Raw genomic sequence first — 14731 nt, 5'->3', positions numbered from 1 at the left:
AACCCTCTCCTCCAAAGTCATCAGGTTCCAGTGACAAGACATAGCTAAGAAGACTGACTAAAGCCCCAGACAGCTCCAAAGCATCTTCCACTTAGCTTCCAAACATGTCTCAACATATCACTCCTCCCCTACACAATAAATTTAGTGTCTCCATTGATTCTAGAAACAAAGAAACTCCTCTGTTTGACATTTAAGTCTTTTTGTGAGTTGGCCCCAATCTTCCATTCCAGGTTTATTATACATTATTCCCCTTCCCACACTCTAGTGTGGCTACACTGGCCTTCCTCATTCATGGGGCTGCATCTCCTTCTTGTTCATTCCCACCATTCCTTGAATGAATACTCTTTGCTCTTTGCTCACCTTTGATAGTTATAGAATCCTATGTTTACTGCAAGATTCAAGTCAAGCACCACTTTCTACATGAAATCTTTTTTGATTCATCCCAACTGCTAGGAGGTTTCTAAAATTACTTTGTATTTATTCTGTATTAAATTTGTATTAATTTCTGTATTTGTTTTAACTACACTTAGTTAAGAAGGTGTTATCCTCCCCAATTCCTTGAGGCCAGGAACTTTTCCATTAGATGCTTAATAAATACACGTTGATTGAATTTCCTTGATGGTATCCTCTTGTGAGAGTAGACATCCCTTCCTCATACTTCTAAAACTCTTCTGGATTTTGTAATGGTTCTGTATCCCAGGACAAAGATTGAAAATTAGAAATGTCCTTTTTGCTTCTTCTAATATTCTTCAGTGTTTCCTTATTTACAAGCACCCTTCATATGTATAGATTTATGTTGAATTTTTCCTTTCCCTATATTCAAGTTATTAATAATTTCTGTCTCACTGCTACTTCTCTAAACTATATCTAGCATTTGGCTTATACTCTTCATTCTAAATAGAGTCCATAATACCTCTTGACTTGATTAATACAACTTATAGCTGGTTTCCTTAACACTAGTCTCCTTTCTCCTTTCTAAACAAAGCATCTTACGTGCTGCCTCAGGAAAATTTTTCCTAAAATGTTACGTTAGAATGTTGTAGGATTGGGTGGCTTGTAGAGAGACCACTTTTTGCTGTTCTGAGGATGATTAGGATGGGAATCTAACCTCAGTTTTGCAAGGGGCATCAGGACATAGACAAATTGGTGGTAAGGTAGTGCTTAGAAGCTGACAATAATTCAGATGAACAACTAAACAGAATCTGATTCTCAATTCTCATTGCTTGCTCCATGTAGCTAGGAGCTAAGGCGCAAGTTCTGGTTGAGATAAGTATACTGGTATACTCATACCCTCACACACCATGATAAGATTCAAGATATGTATCACTGCTAGTGGCTGAGCCTCTTTTTTCTTTATTCATTCATGGCTCTTATATAGAAATATGTCTTTACCATAACTGATATCTCTCCTCTCATGTTCTAGCATTCACAGGTCTTAGGTCTGCTTTCATCCACCACCTCAGCCTAGATTGATCTTTCCATTTTATTGAACTTCAAGACTACTTATAGCTTCAAATATACAACATACTATTTAATTATATATGCTCACATATCATTCTGTAATTGTTTCATGGATTAGTCTGGCCCAGTGGACACCATGTGCTTTAGGAAGTCCGTTTTATCATCTCTTGATTGAATTATTATAGTCACCTTCTAATTGGTCTCCCTGGCTCTACTTTCTTCCCTTTCTGATCCATAGTTGCAAAAAAAAAAAATGTATAAAATATAGGGCTGATTCTGCTCAAGAAAGTACTGGTATCTTCCTATTGCCTCTAAGAGTAAACTCCTTTATTTAGACCTTTATGACCTTTCACAATATGGTTCCAGCTAACTTTTCTAGACTTAATACACATTGCTATCTGTAGTCCTTCTCCCTTCTCCCCCCCCAAAAAAAAAAAAAAAGGAATAAGACTTACACCTTGCCATTAAGGAACTTGAAGTATTAGGGGATATTATATAACTATTAGGGGATATTACAAATAACTATACTATCCAGAGAAAGGGGAGATCTTAGTGGCTTTTTGGAGGAGAGTAACATGAGTTGAATTTCATTAAGGATTTAAATAGATGAAGAGGATTAGATATTCTAAGCAGGGAAAATATTTGATCGAAGATTTAGAATCAGGAATGATGTGGGAAATAGATTTGGGGGAATATACATCAAAGAGTAATGGATTTTAAATGTGTAGATTATGGCTAGATTATGGAACACTTTGTGAGATTGAGGATTATGAGAAGCCATTAGAGATTTATCAGCAGATAAAGGACATTATATTAGAATGTGGCTAACAATAGCACAATAATGAGTCAGATAGCATCAAGGACCAGGAGAAAACTGGACTACAGGGATGAGCATGTTTCATGTGACCATATTTGAGAGCTATCAAAGCCATATACGCTGTACTTAACATTCTCAGTTTCACTTAGCAAGTTTCAGTTCTTTCAGGAGATGAAACAATGAGCATTTGCTTTTTTTTTTTTTTTTTTAATTTCAGACTGGGAAACTAGTTCTGGAATCAAGAAGTCAACTGTAAAGCAAGAAAAAGAACCATCCCAAGAAGCAATGGTGGAAAGATTCACAAGAAGTGGTCTTTGGTATTCTAAATTAGAAAAACCCTTTGATTGGGATAACCAGTTAGGGTTGCATAAGAGAATCCAGGAGAAACAATTGAGGCAGATGACTGTCAACCACAAAAAAGCTTTCACTGGAAAGATAGGTCCTGAATGTAATGAATTTGGAATCAACTTTAATCTAAGTTCAGTCGTTATTACAAAACAGAGACTTCACATGGGAGATGGTAAAATTCATAAAGATAGAAAGATCTTCAAGCATAATTTAGATCCAATTAAACATCAGATATATGCAGGGAAGAAACAACGCTATGAATGTAATGAATGTGAGAAAGCTTTTAGTCAACATGAACAGCTTATTCAACATCAGAAAATTCATCTTGTGGAGAAACCATATGAATGTAATGAATGTGGAAAAGCCTTTAGTCGGAGTGCAAACCTTGTTCAACATCAGAGAATTCATACTGGAGAGAAACCATATGGATGTAATCAGTGTGGCAAAGCTTTCATCCAGCGTGCACACCTCCTTCAGCATCACAGTACTCACACTGGAGAGAAACCTTATGAATGTATTGTATGTGGGAAAACCTTTAGCCAGAATACACACCTTAGTCAGCATCGGAGAATTCATACTGGAGAGAAACCCTATGACTGTAATGAATGTGGAAAAGCCTTCCGTCATCTTTCTTCCCTTACTCAGCATCAGAGAATTCATACAGGAGAGAAGCCTTATAACTGTAATCAATGTGAGAAAACTTTTAGGCGATGTACAGAGCTTACTCAACATCTTAGGACTCATTCTGGAAATAAGCCCTATGAATGCGCTGAATGTGGGAAAGCCTTCAGCCGGAGTACACACCTTAATCAACACCAGAGAGTTCATACTGGAGAGAAACCCTATGAATGTAATGAATGTGGAAGAACCTTCAGCAGCAGGTCATCCATTGCTCAGCATCAAAGAATTCATACTGGAGAGAAACCCTATGAATGCAATGAATGTGGAAAATCATTCACTCGAAGTACAATACTTGTACAACACCAGAGAATTCATTCTGGAGAGAAACCATATAAATGTAAACAATGTGGGAAATCATTTACTGACAAGTCATCAATTTTTCAACACCAGAAATTACACACTAGAGAGAAGCCCTATGAATGTCATGAATGTGGGAAATGTTTCAGTCAGATTTCATACCTTATTCAACATCAGAGAATTCATACAGGAGAGAAACCCTATGAATGTAATTATTGTGGGAAAGCCTTTGGCAATAGATCATCCATTATTCAACATCAAAGAATTCATACTGGAGAAAAGCCTTATGAATGTAGTGAATGTGGGAAATGCTTTAATCAGATTTCATACCTTACTCAACATCAGAGAGTTCATACTGGAGAAAAACCTTATAAATGTAATGAGTGCGGGAAAGCTTTCAGGTGGAGTACACACCTTACTCGGCATCAAAAAACTCATGTGGAAGGGAAACTTCATAAATATAATTAACAAGTATTCATTAAGCACCTATTTAAATAAATAGCAATTTTATGTTTGTGGTAAAATAGAACTATTAAATAAGACATGTTTCTTGCTCTAGAAGAGCTCACAATCTACAAGGATATGATAAGTCTAAATAGACAACATACAGTAGAATGGGTTAATATCCTGTTTTGGTATGGGAAGCCAGGGCAATAGAGGCATTAGAGTATTAATGGGCAGATCTCATTCAGGAAGCATAATCTTTAGGGGCAGCTCATCCAAGATGGGGTGAGAAAAAAAAATCAGAAATTGTGAACCAGGTCAGATCTACCTGTATGAACAAAATTAAAACTATGACACAAGTACTAGGTGAGTAGGTATTACTAGTAACTTATCTGGAGGGAAGAGATAAAAATTGCATACTTAAAACAGGTAGAAACAATGAGACAATAATAGCGGACCTGGTGTCCTTGATGATGTGGTTTTATGAGATGCATGCATTCCAGTTTGGCAACTGCTGAAGAGTAGAGTTTCCTCCTCTGTTTATATTAAACTTTGGGCAATGTTGTCTTCCAACAGCAGCCTCCAAAAGACTTCCATATATTTTCTTCAAAACATATTACAAATATCTTGTTCCAAACTACTCAAAATGAGGTTACCAATTTTGGCACCATATGTATAGTACTCTATATGCTTTTATCTTTGACTCTGTTTAGCTGTTCAACTAGATTCCAGTGCTTAAATTGAAAAAGGAGAAGAAATATTATTGTACTACATATATTGTAAAGGGAACTCCTAGGACAGGAGAAACCTGTTTGACCATTGGTGTTGAAGTTACTTGTGGGTCTAGAGTTTTGACAAATGTTGACTTTCTTCACAAAGAATATTTGAAAGTTGCTGTTGCCATAATGCTGCTGGTCACATAGTCGGAGAGGGGGGAAAGGGGTGGGGGGGCGGGCAAAGCCGCATTAAAAGAGCATAGTGGTCATCTACATCATGTTCATTGCAAAAGACTTGGAATATTGTGAAACAATTTTTTTAAAGGCCCTTGAGATGGTTTGAAAACTGAAGAAATGTTTTCAAGAGCAAAATAATTATGCATCTGCAAAGAAAACTTACAAAGAACTTTGCTTTGTTGTGCATGCCCCATTGCCCTGGAACCATCTTGCTGATTCAAAGCTCATAAAATAAGAAATAAACTAATGTGGGTTTTTCTGCTGGTATTACAAGGAACTGTGGCAGTAGCTGCCAGTCAAGATGCCAGCAAGACTTGTGTAGAATGATTTTATTCTAGAGATCATGAAAAAACAGAACTCCTTGACTTCATTAACATATGAAAAGCAGCATAAAATAGTGTTGTTAAAGTAGCTTTCTGGGCTCATTCTAGGAAATAACCATGAAGTATCAGGCTTGAGAGAAATAGGACTCTTTCACTGGAGTTGCTTTCTGATCTTCAAAATAAACTCTTGATTATTTGCTACTTTAAAGCAAAGATGAAAGATGAGTATTTTTTAAAATAAGATTTATCTAGAGTTTGTAAATTATTTTATTTTTTTGTTCAAAAGTGAGCAGGAAACCAAGTATTCATTTAACTCCAGGGATCAAAGTACAAACTGAAGTGAATGATTTTAGTCAACAAATACATCCATTGCTTACTTGAAATCAGGAGGTCCTGGTTTCAAATTCCACTTCTGATACTATATAGATAGCCTCTGAGGTCCTTTCCAGCTCTAGATCTGTTTTCCTGTGATCATCCTACACCATGCGGAAGAAATTATTAGCAAATGAGTTTCTGATAATCACCTCTGTGAGCTGATATGTATTAATAGCTTTCTAGAAGGAACTAAAATGTATAGAAAACCTATGTGATAAGTTTAGTTGTCTAGCTATGGTGTTTTGTCTTTCAGAGAGAGAAATTATCTGAAAAAATAGCTACCTCTAACTCCACTCAAGTTTGAGAGACTGAATAAAATATCTAGGGAGTTGAGTAATGGCTAGGAGTCACTTTGTATCAGTTAATGCTGTAAAAATAAAACCTAGTTGGCTAGATATATGGTAGGCTAATAGTCAAGCTCAAGAGCTAAATCAGATGAAAAAGTTATATAATCTAAAGTAGGATTTAGGAATTCCTATGAGAGAAATGGGATTGTTTATGAATGAGGTTATAATGAATAAGAAATAAGGTTAGTAGTAACCAGCACTTTTTTTCTAGTTTAACCTCTGACTTTTGGAAATTTGTGTTTAGGCTGGAAAAAAAAAAAAAAGACACTAGCATGCCTTGCCCTCATCCCTTAGTCTGTTATGATTATGCTGCTTATAAGTTCCAATAAGTATATAAAAAAGAAGGAAAAAATTATGTGAAATCAACTGAGGGAGAGAATCTATGGCTAAGGTAATCAAGGATTACTTCATGGAAAGGAGGCAATATGTGAGTTGGGCCTTGAAGGATATATAAGATTGGTAGAGGGTGTTCAGCTTCAAGAAACACTGGAGTACTTACTATGTACAGGTACTTACTGCCAAGTTATGGGAGACCTCCAAAGTTTTAAGTAAAACTCCTCTGCCTCAAAAGAGTTCACAGTTAAGTACAAATAACTTGATCAAAATCAGATACAGAAAAGAATAAGGTGGTTTCAGGGATGGTGAGTCACCCAGTATGTGAAATGATAAAAGGGAGTTTGAATCAGATTGGAAAGGGTTTGAATGCCAGGCTAAGGAGTTTGGATTTAATTTGTAGGAAAAATAGTGTTCTTAAAAGATTTAATGATACTGATACAATCTGATCTTTGCATTGTAAACATTAATTAGGTAGTTATATGTAGGATGGGTTGAAGTAAAGAGAGACCATTGCAGTGATTTGGATGAGTGGTAATGAGGGTCCCAAGAACTAGTAATACAGATAGTAATTGGTGGTTAATTTGGATGTGTGAGAAAAGGGAGGGATCTGTTAACACTTAATAAAATGGTGACATTGACAACTTAAATGTGATTTAGCTCTGAGAACCTTCTAGGATGTAAACTAGGGACACCTAAATCTACCCTGTTGTGACCAGGCTACCTGCAGTACCTTTTATGCTCCTACAGACTATATCCCTTATCATATAATGTTCAGTGGAGGGCACTGGATTTTCCCCTGCAATGCTACTCCCATAAGGATATAAGATTTAGTCCCTCATCTTTTTTGGCTTTGATAACTCTTACATCTGTTCTTTCTTACTGAAGATTCCTGCCTTGGTCTCCAAATTTATTCTTAGATATTTATATTTTGTTATTCTTTGGCTTACAGTAAGACTATAACTTAATCTTTTCATACTGCTATTAACTAATATAGTTAAAATTTGGGGAAACTTTTAAGGTTTAGTTCAGACTTTATCATACATTAGAAATTTCAGTGAAGAGTAGCTATGAAAGTGAAGTGAATAAATGCAATACTTCCCAGCAGAAGCTGTTAGCTTCTGAGCTTATCTGGTTATGGATAAGAAAAAAAAATTGATTAGTAGTATTTGGAAGATGCTTCTTAACCTTTTCCTGATTCCAGGTGCCAGAAAGATTTTCTGATCAATTAAGAGTTGTCTGGATTCCTTGACTAGAGCTAATAGTACTTCCAGCTCCATGCTCTTGAATTTTTAAATGAATAAACCCAACATTTACCTAATCATTTCCCATTTGTTGAAACCTTCCCTACAGTGGCAGCACCATTGTTAATAGAAATGAGCTCCTTATTGAATGAATATTTTATCACTGGACTTTTAAAAATAGTAGGGCTCTGCTCTGCTTGCCATGTGCAATTTTTTCCTATGTCAAGGACTTTATCAGGAATTCTGGAAGGCTATGTCTTGCAGTCTGTTACCTTGGTTCTTGCCTTTGGACTTGATTACAGAATTATCATCCCAGGGTAAGGGTAACATTCTGGTCACGGTAGAGGCTTTTGACTAAAATGGTAGGTTTCCACTGCTTCAGAACCAGTTTAGTCTTTCAGGAAATAATTTCATTTTCAAGGCCTGTCATCTATGTTTTGTTTTTAATCATGGACCATCATACTTTTTTTTTTTAAATTAATTTATTTTGAGGCTGGGGTTAAGTGTCTGAGACCAAATTTGAACTCAGGTCCTCCTGAATTCAAGGCTGCTGCTCTATCCACTGCATCACCTAGCTGCCCCATAATACATTTTAAAAAAGATTATTGACTATAGACAACTCTTTGCCATCCTATACATTAAATTTTATCTTTCTACCAAATACCGCTCTTTCTCCCTTTCACTCTGGACTAACAGCCAGCTGGAGAGAACCAGCTTTACCTTGGAGCAGATCTAAAGTATTATCATTAGAATAATTGTCTCTTATTAGCTTTTGCTAAAAAACTGAGCAATTCATTCATGTTTCTACTCAAAACACTTATAGGTTCCACTCAATTCTTTTCCTCATATTTGACTCAATCCGTTATTTCTGTAGTCAAAAACTACTTGGATAAGTTGGAAGTTGCTTTCTTTGAGTTCCAAGATCTAAGAGTCTGTCTAATCAGTTACTGATCACTTGACCCTCAGTGCTCTCCTATAAATTGGTTGCACTCTCTCAAACTTTCATATTATTTGACTCTCAGAATCTAGATGTCAGGAACATTGGGTCTTTCCTAATAATGTGAATAGTGGCCTTTTAAGTTAAGTAGCCTGCTGCCACGTGTATTTACCTGGTCTGATATCAGTCATTCTTCCTTAAGACCCAATGTGTCTAGCCTTTGTAACTTCATACTCATACTAGTATGTAGTTTCACCTCTGCCATCCACATAAGCCTTTATTTTATGACTTATGAGTATGCGATTAGAGCAACTTGCACCAACACATTTTGAAAAGGAATCTCTGCCCCCCCCCCCAAAAAAAAAAGTCTGAGGCAAATCCTTGATCATATAAATTCACAGAATTCAAGAAAAGGTACTTCATCTTTTTGGCTTTGATAGATCTTGCATCCTGTACTTATTGCAGACTCCTGCCTCTGTCACCAACTTCGGATGGTCATGTTATGCCTTGACCTACAGTTATCAGTCAACTCAAACTTTTCATAGACTTCTTTATACATTGGAGATTTCAGTGAAGAAAAGCCATGAAAATGAAGGCAAATCATTTGGTTTATCCAATTGTTAAATACTCTGGAGCCTAGACATTGTTCATTACTAACTTTGGTTCAGAGATAAATGTGTTTAATATTCCCCACCATTTTCTATTTTCCTATTAAAGACACTACTTAAAAGCATCAGTGTGATGATCTGATTTCTCACCCACTAAATTTCAGTGTTCCTAAAAATCCATTTACAGAAAATTTAGTTTTCATAATGAAATCCATATAACAAAATATTTTAGAGAAGAATTGAAATGATAGTCCTTGTATTTACTTGAAATGCTTCTGTAAATTAAGACTTTTATCTAGGAACAATGTTATAATAGGATGTCATATTTTTAACTTAGGGGCCCAATTCTTTATAGAAATAACATTTTTTTTTTTTTTTTTTAGCTATGTGGTATAAGTATGATATCAAGCTTTATAACTGGTAATTAAATAAATCGGTGATGTTCTAAGTGTGGTTACTTTATCCACTGATGTAGATCAAAATATCTTTACCTTCTTATATAGCCTTTATTTTTTCCCATGAATCCTGTGTTGTTCTCTCAGCCTTATTTGGCTGTGGGATTGACCAGGGACTGTGACTGAATCTCCCATGACTAGGAAGCATTGTGTTGTTGCAGTAGCAAGAAATCTGGTTTTGGAGTCAAGGATCTCTTTCTTTTTTAGCTTGACTACTTGCTACCTGGACAATTGCTTTCATTTCTCTGGGCCTCAGTTGCCTTATTTTCTAAAGCGAGGGGACTAAATGCCCCCTAAGTAATTCACTAAACTCTTAATTTGTTATCCTTTGTCACAACCTCATGAATATAATCTGCCCAACTGGGCAGACCAAGATGAGGAAACAGACTTTAGCAACAAAATCTGTTAGAGACTAGAAGCAAGAGTTGAATTATATGAATCAGAAACACCACCATTGAAGTAATAAGTATGATAACGAATACAAGATTCACAGAAACATTTCTAGAGACTATTTCTAGACCATTTCTAGAGAGATTAGCAGTAGGAGCAATTAGGAGCTAGTCAAATGAAAGGAGAAAATCAAGTGAAAGTTCAAACACTAGAAATCCTGACAAGTAAACCTTAACAAAAAATTCATGCAGAACTTTCCAAGTTCTGCAAATGTCATATATATGATAAATCTTCCCCTCTTGTTCCAGTGAGCTTCCTCCTAAAAAAAATTGTATTGGTTGAAGGCTTTGTTAGGAAACAGAAAATTTAATAAGTCATTTCCCAGATTCTTTTCATCTAAATCATATTCTTCCTCCTTACCTCTATCATGTGTTGGAGAGAGCCTTCATACTATAGGCTCATAGAATTAGAGATGGGTCCTGGGGCCACATGCACAGACATTGAGAGCTGTCAAAAGGGCAAGCTTGGATTTATGTGTGTTCAGACTTGAATTGAACTTGGGAGTTCCAATGGATATCCAGTGGATACCACCTGCATAATATGGAAGGGATATAAGATCTGGTATCTACTGCTACTATTAAAGATCTGTCCATGAAGAGAATTATGAGTCATATTTGATTCCTTAAATGTATGAATTCTGTATCTTCAGCCTGCCATTTAAATGCAGCTTTGGCATTTTTCAGTTTTTTTTTTTTTTTTTTTGTTTTTTTTTTTTTTTTTTTTTTTTGTCAATCTAGGCTGCTTTCCATTCCTTAAAGTTGAATTTTGAGTGTGGAATGGGAATTAGAGGACAGAAGTTCTTTCTAGTTGGTAATTGGATTGTGACAAGCAATGGAGGAATTAATTATTTTTAAAAATGCCTAGCGATTTATTACTATCACTAAAAGAGCAGTACACACATCTAAAAATAAATTTAATTAAAAACTATAATTTTTTTAAATTGAATTGTCCAGGATATACCCAATGAGCTCAGCCTGATTTCTTAATTCTGGTATGCATGACTGGAGAAGATTCTCATTTGGATTAGTCAAGTTTTGTGATCATTTAGGACTATTTTCAACATGAGTGCATGGTTAAATACTGTCTTCTTTATGTTACTGGTGGCTATATGTTTACTTGTGTGCTATGAACAACATAGGGTTTGATGGATGATTACTATATGTGGCCTTTGATTTGAATGACCATTGAGTTATTACTTGTCCCACCATGAAGCCTGAATAGGTGCTTTCAACATTACCACACAATAAATTGGTTATCCAGCAGAGGAGAGCCTACTTTGGTAGACTCTGCACTTCTGTTACAGGAGGAAGAAGATTAAGACCCTGCCACAAGTGCATGCTGCCCTGAAGAGCAAGAATCTCAGTGTATATGGAATAACAAAAAACAAATCAATTTGACGCTGCTTGACCCTTTTCCAAAGAAAATCAAAGTTTGATGGCATCTGGGATGCTATACTATCCATTTTGATGATTAATATTCGAAGAATTGAAGGAATTGTAACCCCTGAAAGACCTTATGTTGTCATACAGATCCAGATAATCAGTGTCATGGAGAAGCCATGATGGGGAAGGGGGCTTTTTTTCCCCCCTCATGTGCTTATTAGCACTCATTGACCTAGGAGTCAGGTCTGATCTGATTGGATAGTTTCAGGAGTTGAATCATATCTCATCAAGGAGGAAGCTCCTTGGATGGATGGGGCTGTGAATCTTAACCTGGATGGCAGTGAACAAGGCAGAAAAAATATGACACAGTGCCTGTTTTGACCATCAGCCTATGGAGCAAAGATATTCCCAATGTGATGATTGATAGACAGTGGGAAAGCTAGTTCAGAGGTAGAAGTGATGATCTTCATGATAATGGGACCAATTCGTATCCTTTTTTGACAACAACACTAATTTCTACCACTGTCCTTTGGGTAGTGACAGTTCCCTTGTCATGGATTTCCAGGGAAATCACAAGCTTGTAGTTATTAACTGAATGAGAAAAGAAGCCTTTACTCTGATATGGAATTATTAAAACTCATTTGTAATACTCAATATTTATCACTTATTCAACTGTTTTATGTCTATAACATACTAATTGAATTTGTCCAGTTGAATTCTAGTCAAATATTTTCTTTATTAGCTGGGAGACTAACCTGATGGATTATTTATCTTACTGGGCAGATTTACCCCATCCCACACCCCCAAAAAGGTATAAACTGCTTCAACTAATGGGTAAAGAATAGAATTTGAGAGAACTGATCATTGCCCCAGATTCCAGAAAGACATAAGTTATCTATGGGGTGGACTAACAGATATGCTCAACCAAAAACTGCTGGCTCTTTAAATATCTGGCCTTGAAAGCCAATTAATTCAATGTTTCCTAAAGTCCACTGAACAACAGATATTCTGCAGGAATATTACAAGAGACCATCACCAAAGTACCACTCTTAAACAATGTTAAATGAACGATATATCCTTGTATTGTTTCTGCTTTTCAAATTTGTAATAAATTTTATAAGATTTGAACCAGAAACTTTTATAATACTGAACTGAGACAAATTGTTCCCACAAGCCCTTCCCCACCTCTGCCATAAGGGTGCCAAAGGCAGAAATGTTTGTTAACATCACTTGAGGACATCACTCCAAAAGTGGAAATAAATCAGAGATGTGTAGTATAAGTGGAACTGAGTGGTAGTGGGAGTTAAGGCCCCTTTAGTACCCAACTATCCATAGTTTTCAGTGGCATAGCACCTTGTTTGCTGTTCCCCTAAGTCCATGGGAAGGAAGGAGAGGGAAAAAAATTGTTGATTTCATTACTATGTTCTAGAACTGTGCTAAATTCTGAGGATATTAATAAAAACGAGAGTATTTTTCTGAAGGAGCCTGGTTTGTAATGGAGGAAGACAATACACCAAAGATTGCTGAGGATGATTGGATGGTCCAGGATAAAGAAGCCCCAGGTCCTGAGGCAATTTACAGGATGAGACAGCAGCTGAGACATTGCTTTAAATCCTGAAAAGTTAAGAACGAAGTTAGGATGGAACTAGGGTAGATATAACCCAAGACATTGGAATGTTATTAAAGAAGAGTTCAAGATTGTATGGTGAGATTGATCGTTGCTTACTCTAGAGAGGAAATGGGAGCAAAACTATTAAAACAAGAAAAGCTTATAAACAAATTCTGTAAGTCTTTGGAGAGGTACCCAAAGTTGCCTAATGTGTTAGAAAAATAGTCAAGAGTTTCTGCATTTAAGAAGACCTGCACTTAAAGGTAAAATCAAGCCTATCAGGATCTCAGTGATGAGGTTTATGACTTCATCTAATCCATTATATCTAACCAGCTCCAATTCACACTTCATGCTTCATCTAGTCATTTACTAAAAAATTAGGACCCACCGTATCCTAATTCTACATTTTGCTCTGGGAAAACAGTATTTCCATTGTCCACAGAAAAGATATGGCAATTGACTGGTTCTAGGGACAATCTTTATAACTCTCCACATCAGAATTCCCTTCTCCATCTACCACTTTCCTATGTTTTTTCCCCTATTAAAATTTAAGCTTATTGAATACATTTATATATAGGAATCATTAGAACTTAATATAGTATGACACATATAACATTTAATGTCTTTTCATTAATTCATTCTGCAAGGACTTTGAGGAACCAAGTAAGTTGAGGCCATTTAATTTCTGACAAACCTTTTCAAAAATTGAAACCCAATTCTAAATGTGAAGTTGAATGGTATCCAGTTAGTGCAAACAAGGTGAGAGAAATGCCTCCAGAGAGATTCAAAGACTTGAATGGAACCTAGTAAGGAAAAGAGAATTACCCTTGATCAAGTGTACTGTATTTAGTATCATACTCTCTGGAACCTGAGATCATTGTTTCTGTGCCTCAGGGCAAGGAAAATTACCTGGTATTTAGGTATGAATATATACTAAGAACTGCAGCCATTGATTCAAGTAATAACACACAACACTTTATGTTCTAGACATGGTGCTAACTACTATAAATTTTATCTCTTGATCTTCACAACTCTGGGAGATAAGTACTATTTTCACCCCCATTTTACAGTTGGGGAAACTGAGGTAAATAAGTGACTTGCCTAAAATCACAGAGCTAAGTGTTTGAGGCTGGATTTGAATTCAGGTCTGACTCCAAGCTTATTCCCCACCTAGTTATAGGCATTGTTGGGTGGGGATCAGTTTTGTTGGGCCAGTCAGCTTCATCTAGTATCCTATCATCTCACTCGCTTCTGAAAGTTTGAAAGTTTTAGAGGAATTTAGTAATGATACTCCAGGATTTGGCTTTATCCTTCAAAATAGGTGAACAATAACCGTGAGAAGAGCTAATGTTTTCCTGGTTAGTGGTTCTCAACCTCCCCTCCCCTACTCTCCACCTTCATGTCAATATTATTAAAGATGACAAGAAGAGTCCCTGAGTTCTCCAAACCCACTACTTGAGCCTTTAGATTCTTGAGCCTTTCCTTCCTTTCTCACCCCCTCACCCTTCTCTTTTTATCCTCAGAGTTTGCAGCAAGGGTAAAGCTGCTATTGTGATCTTCCTGTTGCCAAGCTGGAAAAAGCAGGCGGCAAACTGCAGCTGGGGAATGTGGGAGTCTCTGGATGTGCAGAGGAACTTTGAAGTGTAACTAGAGAAACCCAAAACACT

General features: G+C 36.3%; 1 protein-coding gene across 1 annotated transcript in view; it reads left to right on the top strand.

The window, feature by feature from the left end:
- LOC141555772 (uncharacterized) overlaps window positions 1-6392 on the top strand; it is a 39297-nt gene extending 32905 nt beyond the window's left edge. The window contains exon 6 of the mRNA XM_074288956.1: window positions 2496-6392. Within this exon, the coding sequence (XP_074145057.1) occupies window positions 2496-4072 (1577 nt within the window). The 3' untranslated portion in view covers window positions 4073-6392. The remainder of the gene's footprint in view (window positions 1-2495) is intronic.
- The last annotated feature ends 8339 nt before the right edge of the window (window positions 6393-14731 follow it).

This window comes from Sminthopsis crassicaudata, chromosome 2 (genome assembly GCF_048593235.1).
Source record: "Sminthopsis crassicaudata isolate SCR6 chromosome 2, ASM4859323v1, whole genome shotgun sequence".
In the NCBI taxonomy this organism is placed as follows: domain Eukaryota; kingdom Metazoa; phylum Chordata; class Mammalia; order Dasyuromorphia; family Dasyuridae; genus Sminthopsis; species Sminthopsis crassicaudata.
The sequence above is the reverse complement of the archived record's forward strand: the minus strand, read 5'-3'. Positions and strand labels throughout refer to the sequence as shown.